Source organism: Macaca fascicularis, chromosome 6 (genome assembly GCF_037993035.2).
Source record: "Macaca fascicularis isolate 582-1 chromosome 6, T2T-MFA8v1.1".
Taxonomy (NCBI): domain Eukaryota; kingdom Metazoa; phylum Chordata; class Mammalia; order Primates; family Cercopithecidae; genus Macaca; species Macaca fascicularis.
The window spans coordinates 81,579,652-81,601,757 of record NC_088380.1 but is presented as its reverse complement, the minus strand read 5'-3'; the positions used below and the strand labels follow the sequence as shown (position 1 = coordinate 81,601,757).

Genomic DNA, 22,106 nt, shown 5'->3' with positions numbered 1-22,106 from the left:
CACCCCCAAAAAAACGTTTCTTAAAAATATGCAAGAGTTTCCATCAGCACTGGTGAGGCTGATTAGAGAACCAGTATTTGGATAACACTAACCCCCAAATCCTTCTGTCTCAAGTCTCCCACCAGCACTAGGCAGATATGGAAAAGTCACTTATCTAGGCAATGTGCCTCTCCTTGCTGTCCTTTTACAAAAATGGGAACATTCCATGAAGGATATTGCATTAACTCGTAACACCTAAGAAAGTTCATTCAAGTTACTTTCTTCCTTGAGATCTCAGGTTTCTGGGTGAGAAGAAAATACACACTGAGAAGGTAAGAGAGGGTGAGAGCCCACCAAAACAAACCGAGCTTCCTCCTGGGTTATCCTTGCCTCCTACAGATACAAATCCTGATGGCCACAGTCTACTGTAGTGGAAAAAAATTCAATGCAGGCCATTATGAGCTCTACCAGGCCAAGCGTCTGTCCCTCTGTTTGTCTCTCACCCCCTCAGTGCCCAACATGTAGTAGATGCTCAGCAAATGTTGGTTGGATGATCAAAGGAAAGTGTGTCAACTGCCTCATTGGTCACCTTGTGTAAATAATGTAAATTTCCTTGTTCCATTGAGAATGGGTCTAAATGATGAAACTGAGTCAAGAAGAGGGCTAACAACTTAATTAGAAATAAATACTGAGGTATCACCACCTCTGGACATTGGGAGCACGCACATGGATACACCGTGATGCAGAGAAGGAATTCATAGGTCGTCCTGGGCCTAATAAACCAGAAAGGACACAGGTATCCGTTTAAGAACCTTTGTAATAATTTATTTTAGACTTAAAAAAAAAATGTAAAAACAGAGCTGTTGCCTTTTCAGCCCTTTAATAAAGTTTGGAAAGACACTTGGAGAGAATGAGAACCCCCGAGGCCCTTCCATGCCAGGACTCCCAGACGCAGTGTCCGCGCGAGCTGACCTGGGGTTTTGGGGTGCCGTGGTGGCACCCCTTCCTCTGAGCACCTGTTTTTGTGACACCCTTTTCCCGATTGAGCTCGCATCTACCCGGGAGGACTTCCACCTGCTCCAGAAGTTTCCTGGACTGCCCCTTGGCACCAGGGGCCCCTCCCTCGGGCCGGCTTCTCCCGAGTCCAGGGGCCTAGCAGTTGCTTGTGCCAACCCGGCGACCCAGCCGAGGCGGAGCGGGCCGGGCTGGCGGGGCCCCCTCGCAGCCGCGGCCGCCTGTGTCCCCTGCCAGGTCCGACGGCGCGGGAGGCGCCGGGAGGAGGCCACGCTGCAGGCGGTGCGCCCTCTGGGGGCCGGGCGGGGCGGGCCCGAGTGCCCTCTGGGACCGCGGCACCTCCGGACGGCTAGAAGGCGACGCGGCGGCCACTTCGGGCGGGTGGGCCCGGCCTGCAGAGGAGTTGGGCTATTTTGTAACTGCACCATCCACCCAAGCCTCATTACCACCTCTTAATGAGACCCCTTTACTCCGTGACGTGCAACCGCTCCATCTCATTAAGGAAATCGCTCTTCAATGCTGATTATTTTATTTGCAGCCATAATTATATTTCTTTCGGCTAAATCACGGTTTAATCGAGCCCACATGGAGGGCAGCAGCACTAATTACGGCGGGGGATGCGGCGGCGGCGGCGGCGGCGCGGGCCGGCTGGGGGGTGCGGTAGGGGGTGCCCGGGCGGCGGGCGCGGCCGAGGGGCCCGCGGGCGGGGAGGGGCGCGGGCGGGGGGTGGGGGCCGGGCTCAAACACAACAACTTATTACTTCTAATTCCCCAACTGTCACCAAATCACCTGCACGAAACAAGAATCTAATTTGTTAAGCTGGCATGTCTGCAGATGGAAGATCGATCTTCTCTGTAGATTTCTCTAATTGAGTGAATATAGACGCCCGGAATTAGCCGCACTCGGGCTGCGGGGAGGAGACTAGGGTCTGGGAAGGGGGGGAGAAAAAGAGGGGGGAGGAAGGGAGAAGACATAAGAGAGGGAGGGAAGGAGAAAAAGGAGAGAGAGAGAGAAAGGAGAGAAAAGGGGAACGAGAGACGGGCGGGAGGACGGATGGAAAAGAGAATGAGAGGAAGGAGTGGAGGACGAAAAGGGAGAAAAGGGAGAGAAAGGAGGAAGGAGGAAAAGGAGCAAAGAGAGAAAAGGAAGAGAGAAGAGAAGGGGAAAAGGGAGAGAAAGGGAAGAGGGAAAGGGAAGAGTAAGGGCAGGAGATGCAAGGAGGAAAAGATAGGGAGATGAAATCCTATTTGAGGAAGGCTTTTCACCCATAGACTCAACCTCCCTCCCTCACACCACCCCCCGAAGCGTAGAGTCGCTGGAGCGGCCGAGCTCCGGCGTCTGTGGCAAACCTGGCACTAACTGCGTGCGAAAAGAAAAAGGTTGGGACGTAGGAGCCGGGCGGGGAGCGAGCGGGGAGTGGGAGAGCGCTGGCAGCTCGAAGAAATGGCTTACAGAATTACATTTGTTTTTCTTGTGATTTTATTAAAAGTCACTCCTCATCTCCAGAATGCGTGAAAATATCTACTTTCCACTCAGATACACCGCATTAACTTGTTGGAGGCGAATTTGTTTGTTTGTCTATTTTATTTATTTGCTAGATAAGATTGATGCAGTCTTATTAGCGCTATATCTAGTTATAGAAAGAGATAAGGATGAGATGTTTTTCTTTTTATTCCAATTACTAGCCTTGTCACCTAACTGAATAACTGATATATGATTATTTATCCTGAGTAAATAGAAATCAGAAAAGCAACGAACTTAACACATGCAAACAAAATCTCCGTGTCACTTATTATATTCCGTGTGGCTAATTGGGGCCATTAAAATTACGGAGCGAAAGGCAAAAAAAAAAAAAAAAAAAAAAGAGAGAGAGAGAGAGAGAGAAGCAAGATGCGCAGTCAGGGGGCGGATACTAATCCGTCATTGTTTTGTGTTGAGCTTTCTGCGTGGAGGGCCGTGGGAGCCAGTAGTAAAAAGGGAAAGATGAGAGAAAAAACAAGCAAGGGATCGGCCCTTGCGCCCACGAAAAGTCAGGCGGCTGGACTGTCTAGTTGAAGTTTGCAAACTCGAATGTGTGGGAAACTGTTTACTGCAGAAAAGAAGAAAAATGTATATGTCGAGCTCGTGTATTGCCAAAGGCTTCTGGGTGGGATAGGAAATGAGACTCTTTGGGGCAGGTTTCTGCCCCTCCGCAGCGCCTGGCACGCCCCCTCCGTGTCAGTGAACAAGCAATGAACACGCACTGCTCGCACAAGCACACACAAGTACACGTGTCATGCACACGCAGCCTGCTCCCGGCGCTTAAAAGAAAGACCCGAGTGTGGATCCGGAACACTGCTTGGCATTTGGCTCCGAGGCTGGGGATCCTGGGTCTTGTAGGCAGAATTGTTGCAGCCACAAGACCCCCTCAGCGACATCAATCGGACAACTGGCAGAGAGTCTCCTGGAGTCCGTGTGCCCCCAGCCCTGGGAGGCCAGGAAGATGCACATTTGGGCCGGCCCCAGGCCTGTTTGAGAGGGATTAAAGACGCTTCACTTTGCCCTCCAGAGCCCTCTCCCAAAGGCGAGGGGAGGACCCTTTCGCAGTGGCCGGGCAGGGGCACTCAGACAAGAATCCTCTTCGGCTTTGGTCTCTATTGCTGGGAACCTCAGGAGAGTTCTTTTATGCAGAGAAGCATGAAATGCCTTTTACCCCTTCACAGAGACTTGGCCGCCGTCCCAGATCTCCTTCCTACTCGTCATCCCACCCTCGAAATGACTCCCCCAAAATAAGCCATACACCAAGCAGTCTCAAACTCCAGAGTGGCCAGATGCAGACCACCAACCCCAGTCTGGGACAGGGTCAGGTGGGGAGAATGGAGGCTGGGGGGAGTGTAGGTTCTGGTACCCAGGGCAGGATGTGGGGGAAAAGTGGTCACCATTGTTCTGAGCACAGTGGACTTGAGAGAGTTCTTATTTTCCTCTAGTATGGGTTCCCACCCTTTATTCTTTTCCATTTCTGAGGTAGGCCTGAGGAACATCTGATTTGCCACTGCGTTTGGATTGTTACATATCTGGAAAAGTAAACAGGAGTGTGCAAGTCACTTGATTTGTTTTCTGTAAGCAAATAATACCCAAAAGCATGGCTGTAATTTACCACGAATTAAAATTGATTCTTTTCATCAGGCAAGAAAATAGGAAAATGTGAGATCGTTAATTATTGAGGGAGGAGCTCCTCATTAAAGGGAACAATGTTACAATTAAGCATTTAATAGCAGGAATGTGAATAATAACGCGCCATATTTCAGCCCACTGTCTGCAAAGAAAAGAGAGCAGTTTACAAACAACTCAAGCAGCCGAAAGTTACATTTAATAAACCTCCGAGGTTTTTGTAAGTGGAAAAGCAATTAGGGCTCTGGGCATACTACCCAATTCTTCCAACAACACCCGGCATATATTTTTATTCTGTCTGTTTCTGTGTCTACAAAGGATTCACAATGAATGCAGAAATACGATTAGAGAGAAAATCAGAATTACAAATCTAATCAACACAAATTCCTCTGGAAGGCACTAGCTGCCCGCGTCTCCCATCCCACCCCACTTGCCAGTCTAGACATACATTTCTAAGTCTTGATCTGGAACTGGACGACAAAGCAGGAGTAAAGACACTGATTTGATAGTTGCTGTGCTTATAATTTACGTTATCAGTCATCAAGCTTTTTTTTTTTCTTAAATCTCCCAGCAAGCCGACTTTACTTTCCTCGCAGCTACGGAGTTCTCTGGCTCGGTCTGGGCGCGCAGGGCGGCTGGAGTCAGGAGCCGATTGCCTGACCTATGAACGCTCTTTGTGCTTCGTTAGAAAAGAAGGGGGGAAAAGGAGAAAGAAAAAAATGATTTCCCTGTGCATCGTCCCTTGGCAGGATCTTGTACAAAATTCAATCTCTATTTTTTATGAGAAGTAAACTGTCTAAATAAATTTTATTAAGGGCAACCAATATATTTTCTGGTAGTTCCCTTTGTTCCACTTCTACGTGTGTGTAACAATCTAAAACCTATTTATTGAGGAAAAATCACTGGATCCGTCATAGAAAATCCTTTTACTTTGCTTTGAAGTGATTTCTGAAGACATTCTTGTCATTCCGAAGATTTGGGGGCCATTGCGCTAAAGCCTCGCCTTGTTAGGGACTTCAGTTCCCATGATCATGTGGGAAATGCCTTAAATTATCAACAGCAATGGGCCTGACCGGCACTTTCCCGGCTGCCCCAGGAACGTGGGAAGATGACGGGGAATAAAACTCTGGTAAATACATCTCAGGCGCTACCCAGGTGGATTCAGACATTGGCCAAAACGAGCTGCCGAGAGGGAACCGGGTGCAGGAGCGAGCTTTTTACATCCAAACCATTGTGGTTTTCCTCGCCCTGCCTGCTGTCCACCGGCACCCGGCTCCAACTCCAGCCTGCGCCCTCCCGGCTTCGACGCCCCACACTGCCCCCCTCCCACTCTCAAATTTCCCTTTCTTTTTTTTTTTTTTTTTTTTCTCCCCTTTCCTTTTTCCTTCCCCCCCCTCGAGATGCTTATGCTCTGAAGTCTTGGAAGAAATGATTTAGTTTGTTTATATTGCTATAAAAATCAAGACCAATAGAAAAGTCATAAAATGAAGCGGGCTATCAATCACGTCGCAACATTGTTATTCAGCGGTTACTAACAGAGATGGATAATCCTTTGATTTCGTCCCGTTGTTATTACTCTGATGTGTCTTCACATTAACTATTACGCATTTATTTATCGACCTGAAAGATACAACAAAACAGAATATACGAGCGAGTGCGTGTGGGAGGACGCTGCACAGCCGGCGCCGTTCCGGGGGCGACTGTGGGATGGGGACACTAGTGCTTGTGTTCACGCACGTGGATACGCACGGCCCCGCGCCCTTATCCTTGTCTTCCCAGGTCGCGGCCTCTTCTCCCTCCCTCCAGACAGGGTGTGGAGCCAGGTCGTGCGGACCAGGCCAACCTGCCTATTTATGTGAGCAGGGTTCTGGGGCCAGGCCTCCCTGTCTCTTCCTTAGCCACTTTCCCCCCACTTCTGCCCCCTGCGTTCCGGTGTGGACACCCTGCAATCCCCACCCAGGTGGACAGAAACCTCCTGCGAGTCCCTGGACGTGGACAGGCCGGTGCGTACTCCTGAGCACCGTTCTGAGCGCACGCCGCCCAGCCCTCGGCTGCTGTCCGGCCTCCTTTTGCTGTGCGCGCCCAGCGCTCTAGCTTCTAGATTTGAGGTTTTGTGAGGTGGCAAAGGAAGCTTTTATTGGGGAGACTTTGTTTGCTTTAGGTCTCAGAATTCTCCTCCCAGGCAAAGCGTTTCTCAAAAAGGGCTTCGACCGCTTGCCAAAAACCAACCCTAGCGGCTCCCAGACACGCCACGAGCCTGAGTCCACCGCTCCGGCACCCAGCCCCACATAGGCCGCGTTGGTAGCAGCTGCAGCGGCCGCTGAAGCCCAGTAGGGCTCAGAGCTTCCGGGGAAGCGGTCTCCGCAGCTCAGAAGAAACTGGTGTGGCCAATACCCTGCATTCACACGTGTGTGCATATGTGCGCGCGCGCACGTGTGTGTGCACGGGAGGAGGCGAACGGGCTGCAGGAGGGAAGGAGGAAACAAAACTGCCCCAGAGTGCGCTTTGCCGCCTCCTTTGTCTCCTTGCTCGGTCTCTGTCACACATACAGCTGAGGACACACACACACACACGCACACACACAATTCCTCTCGCATCTGCTCTCAGCCAGCGTTTTCAATGTTTTGTGTAAGTCAATTGGACGACGAACAAAAAAAGCCATTTGCTCAGTATTGTTTAAAACAGACTTCATAGGGCCACCCTTTTGTGGAAGGTTTATTTGCACTAAATGAATAATCTTAATTGCATCACTCTCGAATTAAAAATCAATGTTAATCAAGTTGGGAGTAGTAAATATCAGTTTTCATTGTGACTGGGTAGAGGGCATTTTTCTTGTGTTGCAAATAAAAATACAAGTCAAATAACTTTAAAAGGGCATTATGTTCTGCTACAAATACAATTGAAACGGATTGTTTAGGAGCAGATCAGAAACGGTACAGAATTTTGCACTTAATTTCCTCAGTTATCATTTACAATAAGAACCTCTAGGCTTGACAGCCAAGTCTAAACAGTAGTAAATTAGTACAAATTTATACTGATTTTACTCTAATAATCGTAATAAAAGCTTATAGATTTGGCACTAATTACATAAATGCCTAATGATCTTGAAAATTACTCTGGTTAGAAATATATTACTAATCTAAACTTTGTTGTTGGCTGGCTCTGAAAAATCAGAACATTAGAAATGGTTCGCTTCACTTGTGCAAAGCACTTTAAATTGTTCAAGTAGTTTAACATATTCAAGAGGAAAATAAAGAGCATTTAACTTTATTTACAGCCTTAAGTGGAGTTGGGAGCCGAGCTGAACTTAGAAACTTTGACCAAAAGAGCGAGTTAGGGGCGAGGATACGGGCGTGGGCCAAGCGGAAGAGCGGCATCAGGGAAGAAGCCGGGTGAGAAGGGTGCAGGGCGCTCGAACCCACACTCCGCGAGGGTCCCCGAAGCCGACAGCAGGCGCTGGCAGTGCCAGGGAAGCCGACTCCTCTTTGCCCTCTAGGCCCACAGTGGGGTTGGGGTTCTTATAGGCCCCTGGGCACAGCCAGGGCGCGTGGACCCTAGGCGCAGGCCTGCTGAGACACGGCGAGGTCCAGGCGCTGTCTGAAGGCCGCGGTGTGCCCTCGTCGCGTCCTGGGCTGGAGGGCTAGTATGAGCGGCAGGCCCAGAGCGCGCAGGTCGGGGCGACTCTCAGGTCACGCCAGGGTCACGGCCTGCTCTGGCCCCTGCTCTGCCCTTGCCCTAGGAAGATGCTAGCTCAGAGGCACAGAGCTACGCCTTTGAAGCGCGCGGGGCAGGCCAAAGGGAAGGAAAGGGGAGCCTGGAGAAAATCGCAGGGAAGAACTAGAGGGAGCCGGGCCCAGAAGCTCAGGGCGAGGCAGAGGCGGCTGATGCTGCTTTAGCTCCTGCTCCGGGCTGGAGCTGCCAGGGCTGCCGCCGCCGCCTCCTTCAGGCGGGCGCAGGCGGGCGGGCGGGCGGAGTGGGGGACTCTCCGGGCGCTGACATTTGCAGGCTGCCCTCCTGATTGGTCCCCTCGCCGAGCTGCTCACGGGTTCATTCAACTGTTAAGCACCTCCCCGTCTCTCTAAAGGACATTATAATGCAAGAAGCCCCCTTTTTAACCACAAACCGAATTTTCTTTCATTTAGGTGATCTATATATATCTATATCGTATAGCTTATAGCTTATATCTATTTTAAATAACTTAAAGCCGCTAAAATTTGGGGGGGAACAGCTTTCGCCCTGGAGCGGTGCGCGATGCTGTCTCACGCCGACCTCCTGGACGCCAGGCTAGGTGAGTGCGCGCCTCTCGCCCGGGCAGCCAGGAGAAGCCAGGGCAGGAAATTGTCAATTTGTTCCTTATTTTACCTTAATGCGACCTAAATGGACTAATTTCTTTAAAAGTAATTGTGCTGCATTAAAGTTTAATTTGATTTAACATCGCCTTAAAAAAAAAATCTATGGAATATGTAGATCCAAGAAAGGAGTTGGGGAATGTTGTTACTTTTTGTTTTTCTTATTTTTCTCTTCACCCCTCCTCCACCTTTTTTTTTTTTTTTTTTTTTGAAAGGCGATATACCCCGTGATAATTTGTTAGGAGGTGTTTCTCTCTTTTTTTCTCTCCTGTTTGTTTTTGATTTGGGATTTCTTTCTCCTTCCGCCGCCCCCGTTTCTCTCTCCCCACTACCCTCTTCTCTCCTCCTTTTCTAAGTGTGGTGTAATTTGTAAAAAATCTGGCATAAAGGAGAAGCTGCTGCCATCAAGGCGGATTTGCTAAGTGTGCTGGTTGAGAAGGAGAGACGCTAAATTCAATCTCACAGTCATCCCCCCACCCCCAGCTTCTGCAAGGGATTCGGCGTTGCCAATGGCTGTGAGGAATGCGACTTTTATTTCTTTGGAAAGAAAAGTTGAAATCTCTAAAGTTTGATTCACGGTTGTCCATAGAGTTCACTCGAGCTTCCTTAATGCTATCTGGGTTGCTGGGCTCTGGGTTTCCGGACTGGGAATCTTTGGTGATGGATGTGATTCCATTTTCCAAACACTTTCTCTGATTTGAGGGGGAGGCGGAGCTGATTTGGGTTGATTTCGGGGGGTGGAAAGCTTGAAGGCTTATTCATCTTCCGAAAGTAAGAGGGAATCGGCTGAGGGCCGGAGGTAGAGTTCGTCAGGCTGCCGAAGCGCAGGTGCCGAAGCAACCGAGGAATTAATTTTCTTTCTGTGCCGCGCACCCCTGTGTTCAAACATTTGCTCTCGATTTCCTGGGGCGCCGGGGGTACGGTTTATGGAAGGGATTCAGAGGCATGTTTCATTGCCCGGACTGGGAGTGTTTTATTGTGGGACAGACGAAAGCTTGCGCTGTTTACTCCGGGAGCCGGCTGCGGAAAGGGCAAGGGGCCGGGATATGTTATTCCAACCCGGCTGTCCAAATTCTGGGGAACCCAGCGGAGTACCCTGGGAATTTCTTCCTTAGGGCAAGCGTGGGTGCAGAGGGGGCAGAGGACGGGTTGAAGGAAGGCTGCGCGGGGAAAACAGCCCCTCCTGGCATCTCCAAGAAAGTAGTGACCGCGATCCCCTTGCCTCCTCAGGTATGAAAGATGCCGCCGAGCTTCTGGGCCACCGGGAGGCGGTGAAGTGTAGGCTGGGCGTGGGGGGCTCCGACCCCGGGGGCCATCCGGGGGACCTGGCGCCCAACTCTGACCCAGTGGAGGGAGCCACTCTGCTGCCCGGGGAGGACATCACCACAGTGGGCTCTACTCCGGCCTCGCTGGCGGTGAGCGCCAAAGACCCGGACAAGCAGCCCGGGCCCCAGGGCGGCCCGAACCCCAGCCAAGCCGGCCAGCAGCAGGGACAACAGAAGCAGAAGCGCCACCGGACGCGCTTCACCCCCGCACAGCTCAACGAGTTGGAGAGGAGCTTCGCCAAGACTCACTACCCCGACATCTTTATGCGTGAGGAGCTGGCACTGCGTATCGGGCTGACCGAGTCCCGAGTACAGGTACGCGGGGCTTGGGCTCTGGGACAGAAGGCAAGGACGGGGCGGGAGGATTTGGGCAAAGGGAGCAGGGTCTTCCCTTCCCCTGTCGAGATCCTGGGCTGCGTTCAGGCTGCCTGTGCGTTCCTGTGTCGAGTTATCTCCTTCTCTACCCGGAAACTGGTCCCCATCGCCATCCCCCAATGGACACTCAAGGCCCCTGTCTCCGGCCGGTATAGCGACATCCCGGAAGAAGCTCCTCAAAATCGAAGCCCCGCGTTGTGTCGGGCTACAGGGTTCGCCTCCTCCGCCTGAGAAGGCAACCTCAGCGCCCCCTGGGCGGCCCAGCCGAGCGAGCCCCTCAACTCCTGCTCGCGTTATTGACAAGTATTACCCCCTAATGAGTTTGCGTTAAGCGTTTGGATGAAAGGAGGAATGCAACAATTATACAGAGAACAAGAGAAAAGAGCAAATAAGGCGAATGGGCGCCTTTTAAAAAAGTGCTATACCCAGGTTTCACGGCGTGGCTTTATTAAGTATCACCCTCCCTCTGCACTCAGGCGAAATATTCCTAGCTTTGATGTTTGCAAGGGGTTTGAACTTTCGTAGTCTACCAGTGCGCTGGGTGAGCCACACAGCCGGTGAGCCCTGTTTTGTTTTGGAGTCCTCTAAGGAAGCTGGGGTGGGGGAGGGGGAATGAAGGCTTTCTGTTGTGGATATCCTGTCTGAAGAAGGGGCATTCAAAACGGGAAAGGTTGACAGGTAGTAGAGGAAATCGTTGCTGACCCCTTATTCTCCTCCAACCGCTCTCCAAGCTGTACATTATATATAACCTAGAAAATCACACCTATAACTTTTCTGAAAACTGGGGAATAAAAGTATAAGCCTAGTGAAACCCAGATTTTTTTTTCTCTCTTTTTGAAAGAATGAAAACAACATATCAAATATTTTATGGACAGGTGCCTGGAGGTGAAATTCCAAGCGCCGGTACTTACCCTTGAGCTATCCAGGGTGCTGAAAAATCTTCCTTTGCCGTCTTGGACGGTGGTATTTTCTGTACGATATCCTGGGTGTCATCAACCTGGTCAATTTGTTAAACCAGTGCTACCTACTTTTATAAAATTAACTTTAAGATCTTAGTTACTTTACATATGATCTAAGAAGTAAGCGATGAGAACGTCCGCAATCACAGCGTTGAATATTTCTGTCTCAATTCGGCATTTTAAAGACAGTCTAAACGGAAAAAATAGCGCATGCTTCTGCTCTAATAGCAAATGAATATCATTGGGGATTTAAAATGGTCAAATTAATAAAGTAATATTGATTAACATAATAATTAGCATTTTTATTCAATATAAGTCTGGGTGGTTTTTGCTAGTGAAAGGCCTAGACCATGGTCTTTTAAAATTACACACTGAAAGAGTACTAATTGCGCAACTGTAAACATGTATTAGTAATGCTCTTCAAAATTTTTATTTTTCACCTTTTAGAAAATATCTGAAGTTGAGTTTGAACCTTTACATAAATATACAATTTCAATACTTCCATCAACACTGATGACAGTGCTTGCTTGTAGGTTCAATCTCGCAAGTTAGAAATTCATAAATTTGGGGGTTTTGTCTCTTAAGAGAAATACTATCTATTAATTCTTGTTTTAAAGGGGAAAATGCTGTGTCTTAACCTAGACATACTGGCAATTAGTTTAAATTAAAATAGAACTTAGAATCACAAATAAAATATAATTGAACAACTGATTTTATGAAAAAAGAAAACGAGGTCTATTAAACTTTATTAGGTCTTCCAAAGGTTAATGACAGTTCTTCTTTTAACAGAAAAAGTTGTAAATGAAATAAAATATAAGCTATGTAACAGAAATAGTTATTTTCAAAAAGTACACAAAAGAATGTGCAAGAAGAAAGAGACAAAGTACTCTAATTGTTCCAGCATAATGTTCAAGCAAAGATAATAGCTTGAGCCTGCTGATAAACACAATTTAATAGAATGGCAATTTCAATATTTTTAAAAATAATGTTCCATAGTTTAAAAAGTAATCAGATCAACATAACCTTCTTAATTAACTTTTCAAAATGATTAACATTATGTAATGTAATGCAAAAATAATTTATGGAAAATGTATTTACTTCACTATTCACTGTACCATTGCTCCTTGACCAAATTCAAATTAAATAGTAATTGGTTTATGTTCTTATATGATCAGTACTTCATAGTTTTCTTTATAGTTAACAGATTGCCACACATTCTTTTCAGTATGTAGGCCACTGCGCTGATTAAAAATTATCTAAACATTTAATTCATTGCAATTGTATATTTTTAAAGATGCTTTTTGATTCTAGACTAAATTATCCAATATACTTATTTTTATCTTTATTTGGTATATGTCACACTTTTAAGTATTTATTAAAGCATCTCTACTCACATGGAGGCCAATTCCATGTCTGATATCGCTCCTCTTTTCTGGCTAGTGTAATAAAACCATTCCTTTTATAGCATGCCATTATTAGAAACCAATTTCAGAATTATTTATAACCTGGAATGGCTTATTAAGCAGCAATGTGAGAATCATGCAAATTATGTGATCAAATGCAATATAATAAGCATAATCATTAGTCTCTAGCATGGATTAATTAACTTTCAATATTTTATTTACATAAAAACCAAATCAGTGAAATAACTTCTGCACAGTCAGGCTTGCCTTTCAATATTTTATACGAACAAAAATAATGTGCTGTAATTCCATTGACCGTGTCCCCCAGAATGGCCCTGTCACCTGCCACATCTTAATAGGGGGACAAGCTGAGAGTATTTTCTAGTTTTCTAATGGAATGAGAAATTGCATTTTCTTCCTCTCCCAGCACTATTAAAGTGTAATGAATTCGGCCCAGAGTTCACGGCTGGCTGATCGAAATGAACCTGAGATCTAGGCTTTAATACAGCTCCCCAGATTTCCTCCAAAATCTTCACATTAATCATTTGCTGGATTCCAATGAGATCTTCATAAAGCATTTGCTTCAAGGGGGGGAAAAAGTAATATTCTCTTTCTCTCCCTCTTTTTTCTATTTCTCAGTCATTTATAGTTGGGGAATTAAACGGGCTATATATTTTAAAATACATTTACAGTATGTCTATATTACTGTAACAGCAGATATCATGAAAGTGGATTTTTAGATTCCAACCTCCATTAGATTCTCACTGTTGTATTAAGCATTTTCCAAGAAGAACTGCATTTCAAACTGAGTACAAAGTTGGCCCGTGGCTGTGGTTAATATATTTCCTGGAGTTGTCATCTGTGCATTCTAAAAATCTCCCTTAGGTTTTGCCTGCATTTTAATCCGTCATGCTCTAGTTTTCAAGTGGAAACATTCACATTTAAAAAACATATGCATCGTAGCTTGGAACGGAGGTGCTCAGACCCCATGCAGATTTTTTTCCCAGTCCCAGTAAGCCATGAAACATAAAAAAATTTGTAGCCATCATTTGACTACTAACCCTCAAACATAATTGAGCACGATTTTTCGATTATTTCTATAATATTTAGTTCTTTAACAGCTGTTCTTTTCCGCCTGTGCCTGAGCAGATCCTAGATTCAGAAACCATTCTGGTAGTCGCATTTTCTATTGAAATTCTACTGGGCTATCCCTCCCCCTCTTTCTTTTTTCTGCTCCTTCCCTTCACACTTCCTCCCCTCAAACAAACATTTTGGAATTCACTGGCACTTGCAGGTTGTTAGGAACGGGTCTTGATTTTTATAACACACCTTTCAAAACATAATCCGGGTGCTGCGTGTAAGGTATAGGAACTGTTTAGTCACAGACACTGTCCCCGAGTCCAGCCTTGGGTGGGTGCTGCACAGCGACTTGCGGCCTTAGGTCTTCTTGCTGTGCCTTCCTTTCCTCCTGAGAGTTGCTCTCCGCCTAAGACCGCTAACAGCTCAATTGGGTCTCATTGATCCCGTTCACCATCTAGAGCCCTGCTGCCTCATTAATCCGTTGTGCCACCAGCTCAGGGGCTGCAACTGGGAAGAGACGAGACCTGTTTACCCATCGCCGACACTGGGATACGCAGCAATCTGCAAAATGGGGTAGAAACCACAGGAAGAAAGTGGTAGGCGACGGCGCAGGCACGGTAGAAAGGCGAGGGCCGGCCCCAAGTTGGGGGAGTATTCTAGATGGCAACACGGTTCACACTGGTAAGCGTAGAGTACGTCTACGCTTGCCTGGGCATGAACACACCGCTGAACATTACTGGCTCACCGAGACTGAGGGCAGGTATGTCCATACCCCTGATACTTTAGCTTGCAGAGTAAACACTAAATAGGTTAGATTAACGGATGCACAACGTTTTTTGCCACGGATATGGTGGTCAAATTGCGTTGGCCAAATTCTAAGAGGAAACTCAGTACCTGAGTCGTGTCCCACATCATTTATATTTAGGCAGAGTAAACTCCAGATGACTGGATTTTAAACTGCAAGTCTTCCAAGCAGGCTTGCTGGCAAGTAATAATAATTATTATTATCGTTATTGTCATTTAAAAAGATCACATTCAAATAGGGGGAGATGGGAGTTATCTTGGATTGGCAGCTTATGTGGTATCTTTCAGGCAGAACTCTTCTTCTGTGATAGAGGGCTTGACAAGCCTAGGCAAATTAGCCTGGCAGGGTCTGTAACTCCTGGGCTACTGTTTAAAAAAAAAAAAAAAAAAAAAAGAATAGGAAGGCCGTTTTCATTTGGAGTATATTTTATCAAACTCATTTCCCTGAAAAAGGACGTTTGGGCTTGTCTGAGCAAAATTAAATTTGATTCATACATCTCGTGGTGAAATGTGACATCCTTTAATTCGTATTGGTCCGAAAATTTGTTTTTAGTTTATAGATGAAATGGGGGCGACTTGAGGGAATTGGAGGCCTTATTACTTGGGACCCTTAGTAAGTTCGTGAAAGGAATAGACTTGGCTGGGCGTGGTGGCTCACGCCTGTAATCCTAGCACTTTGGGACGTCGAGGTGGGTGGATCACGAGGTCAGGAGTTCAAGACCAGCCTGGCCAACATGGTGAAACCCCGTCTTCACTAAAAGTACAAAAATTATCTGGGCATGGTGGCGCGTTCCTGTAATCCTAGCTACTCGGGAGGCCGAGGCAGGGGAATTGCTTGAGCCGGGACCCGGGAAGCGGAGGTTGCAGTGAGCTGAGATCGCGCCACTGCACTCCAGCCTGGGCTACAGAGCGAGACTCCGTCTCAAAAAAACAGAAAAACAAACAAACAAACAAACAAACACACAAAAAAACAGGCTTGAAGGCTCCAGGGGCTCAGTGAGCTGCGGTAACTTGTTCCAGCACACTCGTACAGCCCAGAAAAGGGTGTCCATATACTGGTTTGGGAATGAGGCACGGAGAGTTGTGGCAGTAGCACCAAGCAGTATGGGAGGAATCGGAAGTCATGGTGGCGACCCAAACAACACTGTAGCTCAGTGGCGCGCACTTTCCCACGCAGATCACTGTATTAACCTCTCCGCTCTGTCAACCGTGGCTTTAGGGGTTTTCCTTTGTCTTTCGATTTTGAAACTGACTATGTCATCCACGGCCCGTCATCAATTTCCAAATTTCCAGCGTTTCTGAAAATTCTATAGCCCATCAGTGTTATAAGGCATGCTATTAAGCCACATGGGTACACATGTTTATCTTCATTTGTACACCTGTGGGTCGAGCTTTGACACATGCCTGATTGCAGACCTGTGAATCTGTGCAATGCACAGAAAGTGCAGGGGCGTGGTGAAGACTGCACACGTTTGGTGTGTTTGCACAGTGCGTAAACGCTCCAGGGCACGAGCTCTCAGGCGCGCGGGACTCCGCGCTTGGTGGGTGCAGGGGGCGCCAGCTGGCAGGAGTTGGTGGGGAGCCACAGTCTCCGACTGGGTATGGGGGCTTGTCGGGCCGGTGGCACTTGTTCCTCCCGGGGCAGAGCGGCTGTATCCGAGGCGGGTTTCTGGGGCTTAAGCCCCAACTCCCCAGCCGCCGGGCCGGTTAATAGCGCCCTGTCTGTCTCCCGCCCCGCCCGCTCCAGGTCTGGTTCCAGAACCGGCGCGCCAAGTGGAAGAAGCGCAAGAAGACGACCAACGTGTTCCGCGCGCCCGGCACACTGCTCCCCACGCCAGGCCTGCCTCAGTTCCCGTCGGCTGCCGCCGCCGCTGCCGCCGCCATGGGCGACAGCCTGTGCTCTTTCCACGCCAACGACACCCGCTGGGCGGCGGCCGCCATGCCGGGCGTGTCACAGCTGCCTCTGCCGCCGGCGCTGGGCAGGCAGCAGGCCATGGCACAGTCGCTGTCCCAGTGCAGCCTGGCAGCCGGGCCGCCGCCCAACTCCATGGGCCTGTCCAACAGTCTGGCGGGTTCCAACGGCGCGGGGCTGCAGTCGCACCTCTACCAGCCCGCCTTCCCCGGCATGGTGCCCGCCTCCCTCCCCGGCCCCAGCAACGTCTCCGGTTCGCCCCAGCTCTGCAGCTCCCCGGACAGCAGCGACGTGTGGCGGGGCACGAGCATCGCCTCCCTCCGCCGCAAGGCGCTAGAGCACACAGTCTCTATGAGCTTCACTTAATGCAGCCGCGCCCCGGCCCGCTCCGCCCCCAGCACCGCCCCCGGGGCCGCCCCGAGGCCCATCCGGCGCGCGCCCGGACCCCGGCGCCCTGCCCCGTCCAGCCCCGGCCTCCACCCCGTCTCGTTTTGTCCTCGCCTCTCTCCTCCATTCGCTCGGGCTCAACCCAAGCCCCAGCCCCCGAGGCCTCCCCTCCACCTGATTTCGCTCGCCCGCGGTCCCCCGTCTCCCGGCCGCCCCTCTTCCCTTCCCACCCAGCTGCGCCCCCGGCCCAGTCTCCAGCGCCTCAGCCCACCCTTCCCGCCACCCCGGCCTCCCCTCTCGCGCTAGCCGTGCTCGCGCCCTCCTCCCGGCCTTCTGACTGGCGGCGTTCCCACCCACACCTTCGACGCGACGCCTACGACCCCCCTCGCCCGCCGCCTCCCCTCTGGTCCAGTCTTTCCCCACACTTCGCGCCCCTCCTCCCGCGCCCGGCAAAAACCATCCTTCCCGCCATTTTACGTACCAGGGAGTCGACTCAGGATCTGAAATCAGACACCAATGGACTGGTTTGTGGGCAGAAACACACACACTCGTACTCTCGCTCACGCTCAGACGCTACACGCGCGCGCGCATAGACACGGTGCACCTAGGTCACACACGGACGTGTTCAAGGGACAGCACAATGTTAGGGATTTTTGTCTTAAAGGAGGACAAGCATCTGCTACCAACCGCCTCATCTGAGGGCCCAACTGATATAATTTGATTTATCCTTGTACTTTCCGAGATCCTGTCTTTCTTTCCTCTCCCACTACCCTACCCTTGCCCAGTCCACCCAGTCATATCCGTGCAGCCCTCTCTTGGCTTGCAAGAGAACGCTTTTATTTTTATTTTATCTTATTTTTATTTCCTTAAGCACAACTGTGTGAGGGTGTAGAAGGGAAGGCTTCTCAGGAGTAACGTGACAGTGGATTGGGTGGCTGGAGTAGACTAAAGCAGTCATGTGATGAGGAAGAAGTGATCTGACCCATTTTGATAAGTCTTTATAAGGAAGAATAAAATAAACGTGTAAGCAAAATTTTCTTTTGTAAAAGCAAAAGCCACATCTCTTTTCTGGATCCTTTAGGACTGGGGTTTGTTTGCTTCCTTTTCCGTTTCTCTCTTCTCGCTGCTCTGTGCCCTTGGTTGTTTTGTGGTGGTCCTGTCGTCCCTCGTGCCCCTCGGCCACCTGCTGGCCGCCGATGGGGGCACTCGGACATCTACAACCCTGCAACTTTGTACAGAGAAACACAATCAGCTCTTTCTGCATGTGCTGGTCAAATCCAAACCCAGAGAACAGAAGCGCTTTCTAAGAATGAACAAACATGTGAAATAGGATGTTTTGTGTAGATAAAGCATTCTTGTTACATACTGGTCAATTTGTGATATGTTTTAACTTAATGTCTGTGCTTATTTATGGAATTCGGTTTTCTTAATAAATGTTTGAGCTAATATAAAGCATATTATTTGACTTTTCCGGACAAGTTTATATCAAGTTAAATGTAAATGGATAAAATAAAATCATTTTCAGTATGTGATACAGAGAATCATGGGTTTTGGTGTGACCTTGAACGGCGGAAGGGTTCTCCTGGGGGGAGGGGAGGGGCCAGTCTTGGGAATGGTTATATTCGCTGCAGTTGGCTGGGTCCCGGCGTCCGGGACGCGTGGGCCCTTCGCCCGGCACTGGGCTTAGGTTCGGTTTCTGGGCTGCACGGTGAGGTCTCCGCGACGGGGCGGCATGCTGGCGACGTGTTGGGGCGCCGCTAGCGCCCCACGCGAGCTCTGAGCCTCCCGAGTCTTCCGGGCCAACCCAGGTTTCCGAGGCCCAGGTGGGGCTCCGAGCGTCGCTGCCGGCGCGAAACGCAGGGCGCGAGAGTTTCTTGGATGAACGGTGTCCCTGGGGCAGTGGCGCGGAGGGCGCCCCTCACGGGCTGCGTGCGCGTGATGGGGAGGCGGTGGGTGCGAGGGGACCACAATTGGCACCCTCGGCTTTCCGAGCCTGGAGCTCTGCTCTCCGGCGCCGCCCCAGCCGCGTCCGGCCCCAGGTACGCAGTGGAAGCGAGGCCGCGGCTCTTGCCTCCCCCGCGGCCTAGGCCTCCTTGGGGCTTTCCCTAAGGCAACGGCGCCCCTTCACGTCCCCAGACCCGGGCTCCGCTTCAGATACCCGGGGCCTCACAAGTAAGGGGCAAACGCGCTTCTCCCGAAGAGGCGTGTCCAGGACGACCCGCGCCTACCAGGGCTCCCCCAACCCCAGGGCTGCTCTGGTTTCCTCAGGGTCCCTGCTGGCTGCCAACTAACCTCGACTTCAGCCACGTGCTCAGGGGACAGCCCCAAAGGAGTAGGAAAAAAATGCTGTTTCTTCGGTCGGGTCGGCCGAGGGGAAGGTTGCAATGTGTTTTAAACTTGGAGGCAAATCGATATCACAGGCTTCCTTGGGAAGGCTAACCGAAATCAATCTTGTGGTTTGAAATTTAATGGTCGTTATAGGCATTGAGAGGACACCCCTTTTCCCACGGGAAGACTTCTCATTTGGTTGCCTCAGAGCGTAAACCCTAAAAAACACCCTCGTGCTGAAATACAATACAGCTGGGCTACATGTGAATTTGAGGAGCTGTTGTAATCGTTACTCAACTAAGAACACAATGGAGTCTCCTCAGAGATGAGAACAAAAAGCTCTGATTTTTAATGATAAAGTAAATCTGTTCATGTTACCTTAGGAATTTTAATTAGAGGTAAATTGGTGGGTGGGTTCACAGAATATTACACTTTCCTAAAGTTACACACTTTCCTAAAGACTATTTTTAGTACAACATTAAAATATTAAAGAAGAGAAAACATGCTTATTTTGAATTTCATACAAGAATGGAACATTTCTGTATTTGAGAACTCTTCCAAGAATTTAGCAGTACACAACCACCAACTTTCTAAAATATGAGTTGATGAAAAATACATTTCCTTGTTTTTACATTTCATCATATGCTCGCTTGTTTTATGTTAGTGCTCTTTTTTAAAAAAAATTGAAATCGTGGTTACTGTAATCTCAAGTTACATTTAAGAGATCAGCACAAATTACAGATTGCTTCGCCAGTGCTCATGGAACGTTGTTTACAAGGATGCTAATTTTACAGCTTTTTATGCTGCTATAAAGCATAACTTTATGATGTAGGAATGCAATAAAGGATGCTAAATGGAATCTTTAAAAATTGTATTTCTCAAAGGCAAGGGAAATGGGATCTTTCATTGGAAAAAAATGGGCCAACTCAGAACACTGATGAAAAGTTGCAAATCAACTCAAGTGATAGATGCTTTCAAAGATACTTATATTTCATAATGTAGTGGTTATTTATCAATATTATAATAAAAGTGTAGAGTTTTTCACTTGACCTGACTCTGGGCTAATATTTGTTTCTATAGCAATAGATTTTTGTATTAAGAATCCTGAACATTTTAAAGTTATATATGCCATTAGGTTAAGGGAAGGCAAGCTGGCCTAAATTGTTAAGGTTGACAGTTTAGCAAAGATAAAAAGAGGAGAATAAGAACCTCAGTCACAAGCCTGAAAGATTTCTGCTTTTTGAGGGAGAAAAATCTAACAACAGAATAATGCTTCATATTATATTTTTACTCATCATTAACAGTAATTCTGACTCAAAATTGTTAAAGATCTAATAATAATTAAGTAAATTTAATAAGAGAATAAAGACAATAATGTTGAATAGTATCAGAACACAAAGGAGGTAAGTACAACATGCTCGATGTCCTGCCTCTAATAATTGTACTTTTTACTGAGTAGCCTATTTGGTATTGAATACTGTCACTACATGCTAGCTGGAAACAATCCATTATGGTGTAACCATATGATTGATTTATTTTAATATACAAGTTCATCCTTGTATCTTTATTTTTTCCTCAGTATTGGTACTAAATATCATGCATGCCATACAAGTGATGGTATAGTAATGATGTGGCACTGAGCTTACCTTTTGTTGATGGTGGAAAAAATATGATAAGGGAATGCAACCTGCTGAAGATGAGGTTAGATCCTGAATACAGAACAGCATGCAGAGCAATTTGGGTAAATCAAGGTAGATGTGCATATAGACATGCAGAGGAAATACAGAGGAAATTCTAACTTTGGGACAATTTATGTTTGGTGCCCCCAATGACAGCTTTTCCCAAAAATGAAAATGTGTTTTTTATTTATATTGTGGACCTTACATTTAAATTTGTAGGATAAAGAAAAAACTTAACCCACAAATATGTGTATTCTAGTAATGGCAGTAGTTAACCTGTCAGTTGAAATAATGTAACCTTCCTTTTCTCCTTTTCATGACATAAAGATAATCTCATCTGAGGGCATTTATGTGAAGAAATAACAGCATGGCATGGTGAAACCACTGGCTCATTAATCCTGGCATCTACTTCCTACAGGGTTCCTTGATTAGTTAGATTCATTCACTGGGCATTTCGGAGTTTTTGATTTGTCACCATTGGCTAGGTTCACTGAGTTCAGGCTAAATTGAGCCAGAAGCAATGTTTATTAGTAATTTTGTAGTACAGGCTACCCTAATAATTCAGCCCAAATATCTCATCTGAAAAATATCCATTCACCCTCACTTCTAGTGTGGGTTGCAGCTGTGTTCATAGGGAATTGAAAGAACATAAGTGGGCATGTATTTTCTAAATTATTAATATGATGGCTAATAGCTGTAAACCCATCTTCGTATCCAATGCAGAAATTATGACTTATTTTAAAAATGAAAGCTGCAACAAAGGGGGGCACCCCCTGCCTGGCTTTCTGCTAAGTCTCCTCAGTGCAGAGCTTTTGGTATAGGAACCATGGTCGATTTAGCATGTGGCCATTACAGAGAGACACAGAACAATGCCTTTGGCTTTTTCTGATGTGTACACTATCAAAACAAGGCATGGATTTAGAAGACTTACTATAACGTGCTATTAAGGAGTTTTGGGTATGAGCTACACATAGGGCCATCTTTTGATTTTGATGATGGCATACATGCCATACAAGTGATGGCATGGAGACCGCAGTTCACACCCTCAGCCTTCCGCGTCCCATGCTCATGAGTTGTTTGTCTTTAAGCAGGCATAATTAGTTGTTATTACTGTTAAGCTGCATCTTCCATCCACGTGATCAAATATCCAATATATCTCAGTTTCCATCTTCAGACCCATTTGATTGGAGATAGACTTGTTGCAGTTGCTCACGCTGCCACAATCCCTCTCAGTTCTGTGTTGAAGTAATTCACAATTACCAGGAAATATATAATTAACCCACATGATATATATAGTATATGTTCTTTGCATCTTTCACTGAACTGTCCTAAGGCTTTATATACTTTTGTTCCTAGTCTTTA

The 22,106-nt window shown here is 47.7% G+C and overlaps 1 protein-coding gene across 1 annotated transcript; it reads left to right on the top strand.

Annotated features, from left to right (window-relative positions):
* The first annotated feature begins 8,260 nt into the window (after nt 1–8,260).
* Nucleotides 8,261–18,269, top strand: OTP (orthopedia homeobox). The gene is made up of 3 exons (XM_005557224.4): nt 8,261–8,431; nt 9,723–10,132; nt 16,186–18,269. Exons 1-3 carry the CDS (start codon nt 8,395–8,397, stop codon nt 16,714–16,716), a joined length of 978 nt encoding a protein of 325 aa, XP_005557281.3. The 5' UTR covers nt 8,261–8,394; the 3' UTR covers nt 16,717–18,269.
* Nucleotides 18,270–22,106: the final 3,837 nt, after the last annotated feature.